We start from the raw sequence: 15,839 nt of genomic DNA, 5'->3' as shown, positions 1-15,839 counted from the left end.
TTGCATCTGGTTTACATGCAGCCCAGGGCCCTGGAAGTGGAGGGGGTGTCCCCTGGGTCCCAAGGCAAGCTGCCCCTCACAGGCTCTTAGGGCCCAGGGGACAGGGGGTGGAGCCGGCTGCACAGCTCTGTGCTGGGGCAGGAAGCGAGAGTGGGGAGGGGGGAGGCCACAGCCGGTGGAGGCAAGGCGGGTGCAGGGCGTGTGGGGAGGGAGGGAGGTGACAGCACTCCGAGCCCTGAGGCCCTGCTGGCCACTGGGCGCAGGCCCAGCTCCGGGCCCCAGGAATGGACCTCGTGGACCCTGACATCTTTAATAGGGATCCCCGGGACCACTATGACCTGCTACAGCGGCTGGGTGGTGGCACCTATGGGGAAGTCTTCAAGGTGAGGAACCCCCTCATTCTCCATCACCCTCAAACCGGTGACCTTTGGGGTGAGGCCCAAGAAGGGAAGGGGATGTGCGAGGGTCCCAGTCCTTGGCTTTGGTTCAGGGTTGCTGAGGAGGAACGCAGGCGAATGGAGCCCGCCTGACTGCCAACTTCCCCTTTACAAGGCTCGAGACAAGGTGACGGGGGACCTGGTGGCGTTGAAGATGGTGAAGATGGAGCCTGGTGAGGAGAGGACCTCAGGAGCTTCTTCCCCACACGCCCACCTCCTGGGACACTGGGATCTCCCCCATACTCCCTCCCTGTAGCAGCCTTTTCTCTCTGTCCCTCCTTGCAGACGATGATGTTTCCACACTTCAGAAGGAAATCCTCATCTTGAAAACTTGTCGGCACGCCAACATCGTTGCCTACCATGGGAGTTATCTCTGGTGATGAGCCTCAGACCTGCCCTGACACCCAGCCCAGCCCCTACACGCGAGCTCCCATTCCTGACTAGGGTACCCCCTAACCTGACCTCTAATCCTGGACCCCCATTTTTAACTGGGGCACTCCTAACTTGATCCCCAGCCCAAAGTCCCACTTTTTTGACCAGAGCACCCCCAAATCTAATCTCCAATAAATAACTCCCATTTCTGACTAGGGGTCCACCAAACTGAACCCTTCAGAGTAACCAAACCTGAAACCAAGTCCCCTAAAACTAATCTTTCATCATTTTGCCCTTCGGGTCCCCTAGTTTCACTTTCATTTCCTTTAATACGAACCCCTAAATTCCCTGACCCCCAAATTAAGATCCCAGATGCCCCAATAAAGTCCTCTGTCCCCCAGACCTGGTATCCTAGCTCCTCTGTCCCCTCCGAACTTCCACAACCTGTGAGGTCTCTACCCTGTCTCCTAGGTTAGCATGGGACGACAGAGGATGCCACGGGTCAGGAGCCCAAAGAGCTGGGTTCCACTCCAGTTGATCCTAAACATATATTTCCTCTCTGAGCCTCAACTTCCCCATCTATAAAATGGGATGCTCTCACTGTAGTGGGCAATAGAGAGATGACAGCTCTTACATTAAAGTTCTTGTTGAACTAGAATAAGATGGACAGTGAGCCAGGAGGTATCCTATAATCATTACTGCTGTTATTAGTATTGCTTTTGAACTGTTACAGGCTGCAGAAGCTCTGGATCTGCATGGAATTCTGTGGGGCTGGTTCTCTCCAGGACATCTACCAAGGTGAGAGGAAGGGCACAGGGATCCAGGTAGCCCCATTCCCCCCAATTCGCCTGTCCTGTCTCTCTGCCTTTGTGTCTCCTGGGACTGTCTTTACGGTCCATATTTCACACAGTAAGCCGGCCCCTCCTCTGGGCCTGGCCTGGCCTGTATGATGCTGGGGATACTGTGGTGACCGAGCGGGCACTGACCCCTGTCCTCCAGGACCTGAGAGTCCAGCCCCAGTCTTTCTGCATGCAATGATCCCCTCTACTTCCCCTGCCCCATCTTCCCCGTGTCTGCATTTTCTCACCAAGGTGTATTCATGCGTTTGAGTATTTCTGCATTTCTGGCTCATCCTCAGTGCCCACATGTTCATTTAATAGTGAATGCATTTCTGATTCTCTTAGCCTGCTTTTCACTCTCTCGGAGCATTGGAGGGTGTGGGTGGGGTGGGCCTCTGATCACTTCGAGTTTTCTCTTGTGCACCTCTATCTTCGACCATCTCCAGGTCTCCCTCTGGCCTCAGACCTCAAATGCCAGGAAGGAAGGACTTCATTAAGAAGTCCTCAGAGGGGGAAACTGAGGCCCACAGAGAGGAAGTGACTCACCCTGCCAGCCCGTCAGACCTGGTCTCTAACCCCTCTGCCTACTGTCTCTCTCTAGTGTATCCTCTTCACCCCTTTGTGTCTCTTTCTCACCATGTCTGTTTTCCCACTTTTTGTTCTCTGACCATGTCTTTCTTTCTCTGCCTCAATTTGGGTCTGTTCCTGATTCTCTTTCTCTCTCTGTCTCTCTCCCTGTCTCTCTCTGCCTTTCCTCATTTTACAAAGTGACATCACCCCCTGCTCAGAGCCCTTCCATACCTTCCAGTTCCCTCCAAAGCCAAGCCCAAATTTCTCATCACAGCCGGCAAGTCTGACCCCCACTGGCAAACCCCAAGCGGACACACCTCATCTCCGCTCCATCCACTTTACTGCTTTCCAGACCCGCCAGGCACTCTCCTGCCTCTGGGCCTTTGCACTTGCTGCTCCCATCTTCACCGCCGTCACCTTCTCAGGGTTGATCACCCTGTGTAAAATGTCATACCCCTTCCCACACATATTTCCTGTTGTCTTTTCTTGCTTTATTTTTCTTCTATTTATTAGCATCTCACGTACTGTATATCTTACCTGTTTATCTTGTCTACTGTCCATCTCCCCCACCGGAATGTTCTCTCCATGAGGGCAGGGATCTCTGCCTCTTTTGTCCACAGCTGTATCCCCGGTGCCTGCCACGGTGGCTGGCACACAGTAGGCACGTGGTAAATATATGTTGAACGAACCTCTCTCCCTCCGGCCTCTGGTTCCCTGCATCGCTGCCCCTCTCTCTGTTGCTGACCACCCCTTTGCCTCCTCCCCCTACTTGTCCCATCCTGTTTCCCCCTCTCTATGTGGCACCCTCTCAGCTGGTGTGGGTGGCGGCCAGGGGCCTGGCCCGCACCCAACACCGCACCGGCGTGACCTTTGCAGTGACAGGCCCCCTGTCAGAGCTACAGATCAGCTATGTCTGCCGGGAAGTGCTCCAGGTGAGGAGATGCTCTGTGGGCTTGGGTAGGGGCAGGGCTCTGCTCCAGCCCCCGGACACTTACAGCCCCCGTGTCCACCCTCCTCCCCAGGGACTGGCCTATCTCCACTCACAGAAGAAGATACACCGGGACATCAAGGTGGTCTAGGGGCAGAAAGGTGGCCTTGGTGGGTGGGGAGCCCAGGATATGGGAGTGGTGCTTGGAGGGCTCGGGGTGGTGTGGGACAGGGAGTGGCGGCAGCATTGGACTTGGGGGGTATCTCTGACAGCCTCTAATCGCCCCCTCTTCCCCAGGGAGCCAACATCCTCATCAATGATGCTGGGGAGGTCAGACTGGGTGAGTGTGGCTGGTGGGGCTCTGGAGGGGGACTGGCTGGGGGCCCAAGGGGACAGGAGAGGTCACTATATCTCTCTCTCTGCCTCTAGCTGACTTTGGTATCTCGGCCCAGATCGGGGCAACGCTGGCTCGACGCCTCTCTTTCATTGGGACACCCTACTGGTGAGGGGTGCCTGGCTGGCAGCTGGGGGTGGTGCAGGGGGCAGCAGCTTTTCCCAGCCTGGGTCTCTGGGAATCTCCATCCTGGCTTTTTGCCCTGCCTCTACCTTGTTCTGTTGAATGTTCTGTCTTCTCTTGGGCTCCCTTTTGAGTTTTCCATTTACCTAGGTCTCTCTGTGCCCCCTCCACCTGTTCCTCTCAGTGTTTGTGTTGATTTTTATCCTGATCTCTCTGTCTTTCCATATCTGTCCACGTTTGCCTCCCTCTCTCTCTCTCTCTGTCTCTGTCTCTCTGCCTTTACCTCGCTCCGTCTTTATGTCTGTCTCTCTCCATCTTTATGTTTCTCTCTGCATCTGTCTCTCTGTATGCCCCGTTCTCCTTGTCTCTCTCCTACCCCCCCCAAAAGTCTCCCCTCGTCCTCCTGTGTCAGCCCTGGCTCTCTGAGGGTCTCTGCCCCCAGGATGGCTCCAGAAGTGGCGGCCGTGGCCCTGAAGGGGGGATACAATGAGCTGTGTGACATCTGGTCCCTGGGCGTCACAGCCATCGAATTAGCCGAGCTACAGCCACCGCTCTTTGACGTGCACCCTCTCAGGTAGGCAGATGTGGGCATGTCCCCCTAGTCGCAGAGACCCCACTCAACTCTGACCCTGGACACCAGCCCCCAACCTGCTTCCCCACCACGAGACCCCCTACAGGAGACACCCCCTTGTTCTGAGCTCCATCCGAGACCCTCAGGCTCCCCTGAGCCCAGAAAGCCTTTTCTCCAGCCCTCCACACCAGGAGCCCCCAACACGGGGAGCGCCATCTTGAGGCTCCCTGCGAGACTGCAGGAGCTCTGTAATGGGATAAGCAGTATCCCCTAGAAGTGGCATCCCATGCCTTGTAAATCCTAACCCTCGTTCTCATTCTGTCCCCCACTTGGCTCTCTGCTGATCTTAGTGCTATTGGGGTTCCCTTGAGCCACGAGGTCTGACCTCCGCTGGAAAGTCTGATCCCCATATTCTGTCCTACTTTTATAGAGTTCTCTTCCTCATGACCAAGAGTGGCTACCAGCCCCCAAGGCTAAAGGAAAAAGGCAAATGGTAGGAGAGGTTGATGGGAAGGAGGGAGAGGGAGGGTGGAGCCAGGGGCGATGGTCTGATGGGAGGGTCTCTGGTGCCCTTACCGCAGAACTTGCCTTCTTCCTCCCAAGGTCGGCTGCCTTCCACAACTTTGTCAAAGTCACCCTCACTAAGAGCGCCAAGAAACGACCCAGCGCCACCAAGATGCTCACTGTAAACCTCCCCTCCCAGAGAAGCCTTCCCAGACTCACCCCCGGAATCCCCCAGGGCCTCCCACAGCTCCCTAGAACGTTGATAATTTCATCCCACAGAACCCCCATGGCCCTTTCAAAGTCCCTAGTCCCTCCGAATTCCCCAGGGATCCCCAAGACTCTGCAAATTGTATCCCAGACCTTTTTCCAAGATACGCTGAGTTCTTAAAACTCACAAATCCCAAGGGCTTCAGGACCCATTCCTGGCTGTGCTTTGGAATTCCAGGGGAACTCCAGTCCCCTCTAAGACACCTTTGGAATTCTCCAACTACCCTATTTTTTCTTTTCTGGCCGCGATGCGCCCATGCGGGATCTTATCTCCTTGAGTAGCGATGGAGCCCGTGCCCCCTGTAGTGGAAGCGGGGACTCTTAACCACTGGACCGCCAGGGAAGTGCCCTACCCTAAGTTTATCTAATCCCGTCAGACTCCTCAGAATCCCCCAGGTCCCCAGAATTCCCTGCGTCTTCCTCTGTTGGCAACTTCCCCACCAGATTCCCTTAGATGGGTTCTCCAGCCCCTCGTCCCAACCCTCTCTCTCCAGCCCAGCCCTCTGTCTGCTGACACCCTCCTCCCCTCCCCCAGCATCAACTGGTGTCCCAGCCTGGGCTAAACAGAGGCCTGATCGTAGATCTTCTTGACAAACTGAGGAACCCAGGGAAGGGGGCCCCTGTTGGCGAGATTGAAGATGAGGAGCCTGAGGTGAGGGACCCGCCCCCCCACTTGGCTCACGCTGTTCCCCTGCCTGGAGCACCCCCTTGCTGCCTGTCTTAGAAGGAAAAAAGCCAGTGAGGATGGGGAGCTTGGCGCAGGGCTGGAGGCACAGAGGTTATGGGAGGACCAAGGGCTCCAAGCTGGGCCCACGGGGTGGTGAGGGCTGTTAGAGGGCATGGGCCTGATGCAGTCACTGCTCTGCCCAGCTCCCCCCCGCCATCCCTCGGCGGATCAGATCCACCCATCGCTCCAGCTCTCTGGGGATCCCAGACGCAGATTGCTGTCGTGAGTAGAGAATTCCTACGTCCGGGGACACCTGACCCTATAAGCCACGAGATGCCCCCTCATCAGACGGCCAGAGGCCCCAGAGAACCCCATCACCATCTGACCCCACAGGAGACCCCAGAGAAAACCTCATCACCACCTGATCTACAAAGTGCCTCTAGAGACCCCTACCTCTCTGTCCTGCAGACAGACCCCCTGAGACTTCCCACAACCACCAGGACTCCCAGAGACCTCAGAAATCTTTGTCTGATCCTTGGTACCCAGGTGGAACCTCAAAACAAACACTCTGTAACCATTCTGAGCCCCCAGCTCCCTGACCTCAAACCCTGACCCCCAAATGAGACCCCTGTAAACCAAGATCCCTCCCCTGGAGCGACAGCTCCAGTCCTGAGACCCTGATCCCAGACCCCACCCCCAGTTCTACTCTTTTTGTTCCCAAATCCACGTCCCCAGCTCACTGTGTGTCACCCCCAGGGCGGCACATGGAGTTCAGGAAGCTCAGAGGCATGGAGTCCAGACCCACAGCCGACACGGTGAGATGCCTCCCCTGCCGCCCAGCCGCCCTCCCCTCCCCTCCCACTGGGCCACCGCTGACCCTTTACTATCCCGCAGGCTCGCTTACAGCCCCCTGGAGACTTCAAGAGCAGCAGTCCTAGGTCAGGGACCCTCAGGGTGGGAGGCAGGCTGGGCTACATGTGGGGACCACCCGAGGCTCATACCTGTCCCTCCTCAGGAGGCACCTGTCGGAGTCTGATGATGACTACGACGACGTGGACATGTAAGACAGCTCCACAAGCCCCCCCCAGCCCCCACCTTCCTACGACCCCACCTTCCTTCCACCCCGACCCCAGCCTCAGCCCCTGCTTTCCTTCTACCACTCAGCGCTGACCCCTGACCCCTGACTGGACCCTCAATGCCCCCATCTTCCTTCACGCCGGACCCCTGACCCTCAACCCCACCCCAACTCAACCCTGGGCTCCCTGCTACATCTCAGTCCCCGGCTCCGGCCAGAGGTTGCTCCTACCCCCAGATCTCAACTGCGGTCCTAACCCTGAACCCCCGGCCCTCATCTTTCTTCATCTCACCCAGCCTCAGGCTGAACCTTTCCCCCATGTCAGGCCCTCAGCCCCAGCAGTCGGCCCAGGCCCCCATCTCCCCCAGCCCCAGGCCTGTGTCAGCCTCAGGGCCCACCCATCCATCCCACACGTCTCGTCTGTCATGGGCTCACGGGCAGCGCGCCTGGCACCAAGTGAGAACCTGACCCCCGGGAGCTCATAGGATCTGTGTTCCTAGGCGGGCGTGAAGGTGCAGAGACTTGCTGCATGTCAGCACTCGATATCCAAGAGTTGCTGTTACTGTTAACATCATGGTTATCAGTCCTTTAGCCCTCGGCCCCAGCCCAGACCGCGCTGCCCTCTGAGCCTCCTGAGCTCAGACCTCTGGCCCCAACCCTCCCCAGTGCTTGTTCCCCACACCCGCACCTGCTTACCCCATCATTGTGTTCCAGCCCCACCCCTGCAGAAGACACACCTCCTCCGCTGCCCCCCAAGGTAAGGCCCTGGGTCAGAGCTGGGGGCCACAGGGCCAGGAGGCCAGAGTCCATAGATGCTGGGATACTGAGGCCTCTAGGGCTGGAGTCTGGGATGCCGGGTCCTTTGAATTCTGGGAAGACTGGGACGATAAGCACATTGGGATCTGGAAGTGGTAACCCCAACCCTAGGGGTGGGACTCAGAATATTTAGCCCGATGGACACTGGTCAGTAGCTGGTCCTTGGAAACGCCTGCTGCACCCAGCACTCGCCCTTTAGTTGCCGGCATGTGTCGATGTTGGGCGTGGGTTAGAGGGGAAGGCTGGAGTGGTGGTCGGACATCGTGGGGAGGGTCAGAGCCATGACCTACTGTCAGTTCTGGTGGAGGCAGATTGAAGGGCGCCCTCTCTCTCAGATCATCTAATGTATTCCCCCACCGTCCTTCTCTCTCTCCAAAGCCCAAGTTCCGTTCTCCATCGGACGAGGGTCCTGGGGAAACTGGGGATGAGGGACAGCTGAGCCCGGGGGTGCTAGTCCGATGTGCCAGTGGGCCTCCTCCACGCACCCCACATCTTGGGCCTCCCCCAGCCATGCGAAGCCCCCACCTAACTGCCCACTCAGGTGACAGGGCAGGCTGGGGTGGGAGGTGGGCGGAGGTGGGGTGTGGCAGGGTTAGGGGGGTTTGGGGGCTGATTTTCCCCACCCCATCTCAGAACCCTCACTCTGGAACCCAGCCCCCTGGGAGCCTGACCAGCCCCCACTGTTGCCCCCCAAGAAGGAAAAGATGAAGAGAAAGGTGAGGCCAGCCGTGCTGAGGACTCACACCTCTGGATGGGGCTGGGGATGCATGGTGGGAGTGGGGGGGGTTGGGCTGGGAAGACTAATAATATAACAGGTGACATACGTTGAGCAGTTCCTCTGTGCCAGACACTGATCTCGTGTCTTTACAAGGTGTATACCTTCACAGAAAGAGGTACATGTCGTAGAGATAGGTGTTATCCCCCATTTCAAACTGGGGAAACTGAGGCACAGAGAGGTAAGTAGCTTTCCAAGGTATAAACCTTTGAGGAAGCAGAGGCAGGATTTGAACCTTGGCACTCTTGCTTCCAAATCTTAACCACCACGCCTTCCTGTCCCCTCCTCCCTTTTGCTGGATCTGCTGTTGCCCCGCCCCCATGGCCCACCCAGGGATGTGCCCTTCTTGTAAAGTTATTCAATGGCTGCCCCCTCCGGATCCACAGCACGGCAGCCTGGACGCACCCCTCCACCAAGGGTGAGCATTCAGGAGGGTCATGGAGAGTGTGGCGGGGACGGGGAGGGCCCTTAATGGAAGGCACAAAGGCAGGGACAGGGGAGGGGAGGGAGTGGCAGAGCTGAGGCAGGGGCACAGCCAGGAGTTACAGGTGGAGTTGAGGGATCAAAGATGGGTAGAGTGAAGATGAGTTTGAGAGTGAAGACTAGGAAAATTAGAGTTTGGAGGCCGGGAGTGTCAGATATGGGACTTCCCCGGGGGTCCAGTGGTTAAGACTCTGCGCTTCCACCACAGGGGGCAGGGGTTCGATCCCTGGTCGGGGAACTAAGGTCCCACATGCTGTGCGGTGTAGCCAAAATAAAAAATAAATAAATTTTTAAAAAGGAGTGTCAGATATAGCAGAAAGGTCAGAGTTTGGGGTACAAGATCCAGGACAGTTGGACCCCATTAACCTCGGTTGTAGGTTAATGGTAGAGAGACTGGGATCAGGATTTGGAGGCCAGGAGTTTTGGGGATTAGAATGTAGCAGAAGGGGAGAGAGTTTGGGGATCAAAGATGTGGAGACAAGGTCAGTGAGGGATAAATGTTAAGGAAACAGTATTAGAGTTTTCGGGGTCACACTGGACAGAAAAAGCCATATGGAGGGCTGTCTGAATTTGAGGATCAGTGTTGAGATAGGATTAGCATTCAGGGACCAGAACTGGGGAGAAAGAGGGAAAGAATTTAGAGGGCTATTCGGGGAGTCACATCTAATGTTGGGGGCAGAATTGAGGGGACAGAGGGTCAGGATTTGCCAGTCAGGGATGGAAGAACCACCAGAACCAGTGGTGGTCAGAGGCTGGTGAGAGTGAGATCAGCTCAGGGGAACTGGTCAGGGTTTGAGTTCAGATTTGGGGAACAGAGGCCGGAAGTGTCAGTTTGGAGGGAGAGCAGAGAATTGAGGGTCAGGGCTGGCGAACAGAGTACCAGTGTTTGGGGCCATAGGGGGGTCTGGGAAGTCCCCCACTATGAGGCAGGTCCCAGCATCCTCATGTCTGTGCTCCCCAGACCAGCACCTGCTCCTGGGGGCTGAGGAAGGCATTTTCATCCTGAACCGAAATGATCAGGAGGCCACACTGGAGATGGTGAGGGGCAGCACCTAGGATGGGCCAAGGGTGGGGGCTGGAGTTGGGGTTGCTGGGGTCTTACAGGAGCCATCTCCCCTTCCTCTACAGCTTTTTTCTAGCCGGACTACCTGGGTGTACTCTATCAACAATGTCCTCATGTCTCTCTCAGGTCTGGTTATGGCTGGGTGGGAGGGTGGGGAGTCAGAACTTAAGGAGTCAAGGGGTTGGGAGATAGCTGGGCATGGCTGAAAAAAAAAATTAGGCTCCCCCTTCACAGAGCCTACAGTTCAAATTCCAGCCACTTTTCCACTGTGGGACTTGGGGCAAGAGACTTCTCCCTGAGCCTCAGTTTCCCCATCTGTAAAATGGGGCTCACAGTAGTGCCCACCTCTCAAGTCAGTTTTGAGGTAATTTCCACAAGAAGTCAGTCTTTACATTTCTTTGATGTTCAGATGACAGTTAGTACTTGTTCCATGCTTTACTAAAATAGAGCGAGCAAGTGGTAGATTAAAATTATGTGGCATTGTTTTATAAACACTTTGTGTAAAAGAATTTCTAATTTATGAGGAGACCCCAAGCCAAAAGTTTGTGATGACAGACTTTTGCAGAATTTGTAGATACGTTTTTTTCTTAAATTTTGTAATGTGTGTAACTTCATCTGACTGGTTAAGTGTCCATCATTTGTCATGTGGCTACAAGCACCATGAGGGTAGGGAACGTAATTATTTTACTCACCATTAATGGTTCACCAGAGCCAAGCACAGTGCCTGGCCTACAGTGGGCATTTAAAATATGTTGCGTGAAAAATGAGTAAATAAACGGGCTTGAGACTTGAGGGCTTGGGCATTTTAAAGGGATGGGGCCAAGTGATGGGATAGGGAAAAGGTGGGAGTGTGCAGTGTCCTATAACTGCCTGCTTCCCCTACATACACACACACTGCAGGAAAGACCCCCCACCTGTATTCTCATAGCATCTTGGGCCTACTGGAACGGAAAGAGGCCAGAACAGGAAGCCCCATCGCTCACATTAGCCCCCACCGGCTACTGGCAAGGTACCAGCCCGCAGTGGCACCTCTGACCCCTCTAATGCCTCATTTCTGCCGTCCCTCCCCCCATTCACGCCTCCCTTCTTCTGCAGGAAGAACATGGTCTCCACTAAGATCCAGGACACCAAAGGCTGCCGGGCGTGCTGTGTGGGTGAGAGAAAACCCCATGGGTGTGCAGAGAGGGGGCGGGACTTGGACTCCCTCTCGACCGGAGAGGATTGCAGAGTTAAGGCAGGGTGAACAGAGCCCGGGGAAAGATGTATCCTTACCTCCACAGCAGAGGGCGCGAGCTCCGGGGGCCCGTTCCTGTGTGGGGCATTGGAGACATCCGTGGTCCTGCTTCAGTGGTACCAGCCCATGAACAAGTTCCTGCTGGTTCGGGTAGGAGCCTGCAGACGCTGGGGACTTTGTCAGATTGGGTGGCCAGGGCCATCCACTCTACGCTTCTGTTGAGAGCTCCACGAATCCGGCCTTCCACCCGAGGCCCCGCCCCAATCTCCCCAAGGCCCCGCCCACCTGGAGGCTCCTCACCGATCTTTCAGCTCCGCTCCTCACCCCGGCCTAATTATTCTTCAGGCCCTATGCCCCTCCCCCCACCTCTAAGGAGACCCCATTCAGGTTCTTTGAGTCTCTAAGGAGACTTTGCTGCCTTTGGGGCCACAGCCCCCGGGGGCCCTGCCTCTCTGTCGCCAAGGCGGCACGGCCCCAAACGGAAGCCGCGCCCACTCTGAGGGCACATCCGTCAATTTCTAAGCCCTCTGAGGCCTCACCCCCTGAAGTTTCTTGGCAAGGGAATACTTAGGAAATACTTCGGAAGCCCCACGCCCACTGTCCTCCAAGAACCCGCCCCCGCTCAGGCCCCGCCCCAAGCCTTCTCTGAGCCCGCCCCTCCCTGCGCGTTCCGCAGCAGGTGCTGTTCCCGCTACCTACGCCTCTGCCGGTGTTTGCACTGCTGACCGGGCCAGGCTCCGAGTTGCCCGCCGTGTGCATCGGCGTGAGCCCCGGGCGGCCTGCGAAGTCGGTGCTCTTCCACACCGTGCGCTTCGGCGCGCTCTCCTGCTGGCTGGGCGAGATGAGCACAGGTGCAGGCTCTGGGAGGGGTGGGGCTTATCAGTTTGGGAGGGTTGGGTCTGGGTGACTGGGCGGTGCTTAGCCTGAGGCGTAATTGAGAAAGGGGTTAAAACGAGAGGGGACGGGAGAACATTGGGTATATATAATTGGTGAGATTGATGACAGGGAACTGGGGAACTCTATGATGGGCGAGGTTTAGCCCTTTTGCTTGGGAATGGACAGGGTGCCTAGCCCGCTTGCTTGGGAAAGGCGGAGTGAGGTGGAATTGGTCCTTGAACCCCCGCCTCTCAAGCAGAGCACAAGGGACCAGTACAGGTGACTCAGGTCGAGGAAGACAAGGTGATGGTGTTGATGGACGGTAAGAATCTTCCTCCCTCCCTTTCCCCCACTATTCCTAGATCTCCGAACCCCAGAACCTGTACCTCTCTCAGAAACGCTGAGCCCCTCCAGTCCTTGTCCATCCTGCTTTGCTTCTCACGCTGAATTTATTGTCTGGTCCCTCCATAACCTCCTAAGTCCCGCTTACTGCTCTTAAAGACCCCGCTCTACCTCCTTCTAGGGTCTCTGAAGCTGGTGACCCCAGAGGGGGCCCCAGTCAGGGGGCTTCGAACTCCAGAGATCCCCATGACTGAAGCAGTGGAGGCCGTGGGTATGTGCTGGGATGATAGGGTCCGGGGTCCAGGTTGGAGGCTTAAGGGAAAGCCAAGGGTAACAGGCACTGCTTTCCTCCCAGCTATGGTCGGGGGTCGGCTCCAGGCCTTCTGGAAGCATGGAGTGCAGGTGTGGGCTCTAGGCTCGGACCAGGTAAGCTCCTCCGTCCCAGCCCCCGCAACCCAGCCCCTCCCATGTCAGTCATCTCATTCATCAGATGGACTGGGAGAACTGAGTCAGGGTGTGAAGTCCTGGAGGAGAAGCTTTCTCTAGGCTCAGTTCAGACGGGTCCCCTTCTCTACCCCAGTGTCGCTTAGGTCCAGACCTCATCCAGGGTCACTGTAGAGATATGTGGGTTAAGAGCATGGCCCAGACTGCCTGGGTTGGAATCCAGATGACTGACCTTAGGCAAATGACTTAATCTTCCTGTGCCTCACTTTTCTCATCCGGAAAATGGAGTGGAAAATGGAGTGAAAAATGGTGCTTACCTCACAGAACACCATGTGTCAGGCTCTGCCCTTACAGTTTTGTATTTTACTTAATCTTCGTGATTGCCTATCAGGTAGGTACTATGATTTCAAAGGTTAGTAATCTGAGGTGCAGAGAGGTTAAGTAACTCGCCTGACGTCACACAGCTGATGAGCGGTGTTGGCAAGAATGATTATTTCTGGACCTGAGGAGTTCAGAGACCTTGTCCCCTGCTCTCTTTAAAGGAGAGACACTGACACAGCACTTTTTCCCCCAGCTGCTGCAGGAGCTGAGAGACCCCACCCTCACCTTCCGTCTGCTTGGCTCCCCCAGGTATGAACTCGGGAAGGGGGGGCTTCTGATGTGGAGAGGGCATCCGGAGGTATCCCCAGCCACCTGTATCTGTGGCCTGGACATCCTCTCGCCTGGTCTCCCTGCTTCCATCTCTGCCCCCTATAGTCCATTCCCCACACAGCAGCCAAGGTGGAATTTTCATTTTTTAATTTTTATCCTAACTTTTTATTTTGACATAATTTTAGACTCTCAGAGAAGTTGCAAAAATAAATTTAAAAATTGTGTATCCCCTTCACCCAGATTCCCCATATATTATGTTTTAGCCACATTTGCTTTATTCTTCCCTTTCATATATGTATAATTTTTTTCTATTTGCATGTGAATTGCAGACGTGATGCCAATTTACCCCTAAATACTTCAGTGTATGTTTCCTAAATGAAGGCCAGGACATACTCTTACAAACCACAATACAGCTGTCAAAATCAAGAAAATAACAGTGAAATATCACTACCTTCTAATTCACACGCTCGTTCGAGTCTCACCAGTTGTTCCAATGATGCTCTTGCTCTTTATAACCAAAAAATAATATGTTTTTTCTCGTCCAGGATATAATCCAGGATGATGGGCTGCATTTTGGAGTAATGTTTCTTTAGTCTTGAGCCTAGGACAATTCTTCAGACTTTCCTGGCTTTTCATAACCTTGACACTTTTGAAGAGTACAGGAAACTTGTTTTACAGAATGTCCCTCAACTGGGTTTGAGGTTTCCAGGTTAAGCGTTTGGGGCAGGAATACCACAGAAATGATGGTGTGTCCTTTCACTGCATCAGATCAGGAAGCACATGTTTTGTCCCATTACTGGTGATGTTATCTTTTTTTCTTTATTTTTGGCTGTGTTGGGTCTTCGTTGCTGCGCGCGGGCTTTCTCTAGTTGCGGCGAGCGGGGGCTACTCTTGGTTGCAGTGCGTGGGCTTCTCATTGCGGTGGCTTCTCTTGTTGCGGAGTACGGGCTCTAGGTGCGCAGGCTTCAGTAGTTGTGGTGCATGGGCTCAGTAGTGTGGCTCACGGCCTCTAGAGCGCAGGCTCAGTAGTTGTGGCGCACGGGCTTAGTTGCTCCATGGCATGTGGGATCTTCCCGGACCAGGGCTCGAACCTGCGTCCTCTGCATTGGCAGGAGGATTCTAAACCACTGCACCACCAGGGAAGCCCAGAGGGGTCTTTTAAAATCCAGATCTGGGGCTTCCCTGGTGGCGCAGTGGTTGAGAGTCCGCCTGCCGATGCAGGGGACGCGGGTTCGTGCCCCCGTCTGGGAGGATCCCACGTGCCGCGGAGCAGCTGGGCCCGTGGGCCATGGCCGCTGGGCCTGCGCGTCCGGAGCCTGTGCTCCGCAGCGGGGGAGGCCGCAGCAGTGAGAGGCCCGCGTACAGCAAAAAAAAAAAAAAAAAAAAAAAATCCAGATCTGATTGTGTCACTCTCCACCTGCTTAAATCCTTCCCGTGACCTCAGGATAAATACCCAATCCTGGTCATAGCTCACAAACCATGACTTCTGCAGTCAAACCCCAGGCTCTCTCCCACCTCAAGGCCTTTGCACAGGCTGTTCTTTCTGCCCAGAACACTCTTCCCTGCCTTTTCACCAAGTTCCCTCCTGAGCCTCTTTCAGGCTCCACCATCCTTTCTTTGGGGGCACCTTGGCTGACCCCTTGGGCTAGGTTTCCCTGTTATGTGCCTCATGCTTCTTTGCATTCATCTGATTCACTGATTCATGTTGGTCTCCTGCTCTAGATGGAGCTCCCCGAGGGCAGGGGCCATGTGTGCTCATTCACTGCTATAGCCCAGCATTGTGCTGGCAAAGACTCCATAAACTCCTCTGCAGATGAAGGAATGAACAAATGCATGAATGAACTGACTTCTCTCTTCCTTCCCCAGGCCTGTGGTGGTGGAGACACGCCCAGCAGATGATCCTACTGCCCCCAGCAACCTCTACATCCAGGAATGAGTCCCTGACGGGGTGTTAGGAACCAGTCCCCACACCTCCCTCCCCAGCGGACACACATTAGTGATCACGACATGCCCCCGTCTCTGAATAAACATGACTCCAGTCTCTGCTGCCGTCTTGGTTTTCTTGGGTTGGCGGGGGAGAGGAGGGCAGAATTCCTGTATGCCCACCTACCCCCCAATGTCAACAATCCAGCACAATGATGTCAGGGGTGTAGCACAGACTTTATTTTGCCAGTACATGGTCACCCTCCCCCAGCCGCCTTGCGGGGAGGGATCTGGGGGCTAAGGGGCTTGCTGTGAGAATAAGGACCTTCGAGGTGGGGGTGAAGGGCCAGCTGGGGGTGTCTCAGCTAAGCTGGTCCTCATACTGCTTGCGGAAACAATCGCCAGCCGGGAAGAAATCCCAACATCTCTCTTGGTACATCTTCCAGACGTAAGACTCCTAGGGGTGGGGGATGGGGAAGGGTTGG

The 15,839-nt window shown here is 55.4% G+C and overlaps 2 protein-coding genes across 3 annotated transcripts in view; one reads left to right on the top strand and one right to left on the bottom strand.

Moving 5' to 3' along the window:
* Positions 1 to 284: 284 nt before the first annotated feature.
* Positions 285 to 15,376, top strand: MAP4K1 (mitogen-activated protein kinase kinase kinase kinase 1; the record flags this gene model as incomplete). Its single annotated transcript, XM_082863335.1, has 31 exons — positions 285 to 383; positions 553 to 610; positions 723 to 813; positions 1,543 to 1,607; positions 3,095 to 3,150; positions 3,241 to 3,288; positions 3,444 to 3,486; positions 3,576 to 3,648; positions 4,106 to 4,237; positions 4,665 to 4,727; positions 4,838 to 4,919; positions 5,541 to 5,657; positions 5,876 to 5,954; positions 6,429 to 6,487; positions 6,567 to 6,610; positions 6,688 to 6,732; positions 7,462 to 7,504; positions 7,942 to 8,104; positions 8,197 to 8,279; positions 8,672 to 8,756; positions 9,783 to 9,859; positions 9,950 to 10,010; positions 10,785 to 10,893; positions 10,980 to 11,038; positions 11,165 to 11,268; positions 11,795 to 11,969; positions 12,254 to 12,316; positions 12,518 to 12,607; positions 12,692 to 12,762; positions 13,355 to 13,410; positions 15,298 to 15,376. The coding sequence occupies 31 exons, from the start codon at positions 285 to 287 to the stop codon at positions 15,365 to 15,367; spliced, it is 2,463 nt and encodes an 820-aa protein (XP_082719461.1). The 3' UTR covers positions 15,368 to 15,376.
* Positions 15,377 to 15,687: 311 nt separating this feature from the next.
* Positions 15,688 to 15,839, bottom strand: part of RYR1 (ryanodine receptor 1) — a gene marked incomplete at its 5' end in the record, with an annotated part of 117,456 nt that continues 117,304 nt past the window's right edge. For both annotated transcript variants that reach the window (XM_082862840.1, XM_082862841.1), the window contains one exon: positions 15,688 to 15,811. In XM_082862840.1, coding sequence (XP_082718966.1) covers positions 15,716 to 15,811 — 96 coding nt within the window. In that variant the 3' untranslated portion in view covers positions 15,688 to 15,715. The remainder of the gene's footprint in view (positions 15,812 to 15,839) is intronic.

The sequence above is a fragment of the Leucopleurus acutus genome (genome assembly GCF_964270905.1).
Source record: "Leucopleurus acutus genome assembly, chromosome: 20".
Lineage (NCBI taxonomy): Eukaryota > Metazoa > Chordata > Mammalia > Artiodactyla > Delphinidae > Leucopleurus > Leucopleurus acutus.
The sequence above is the reverse complement of the archived record's forward strand: the minus strand, read 5'-3'. Positions and strand labels throughout refer to the sequence as shown.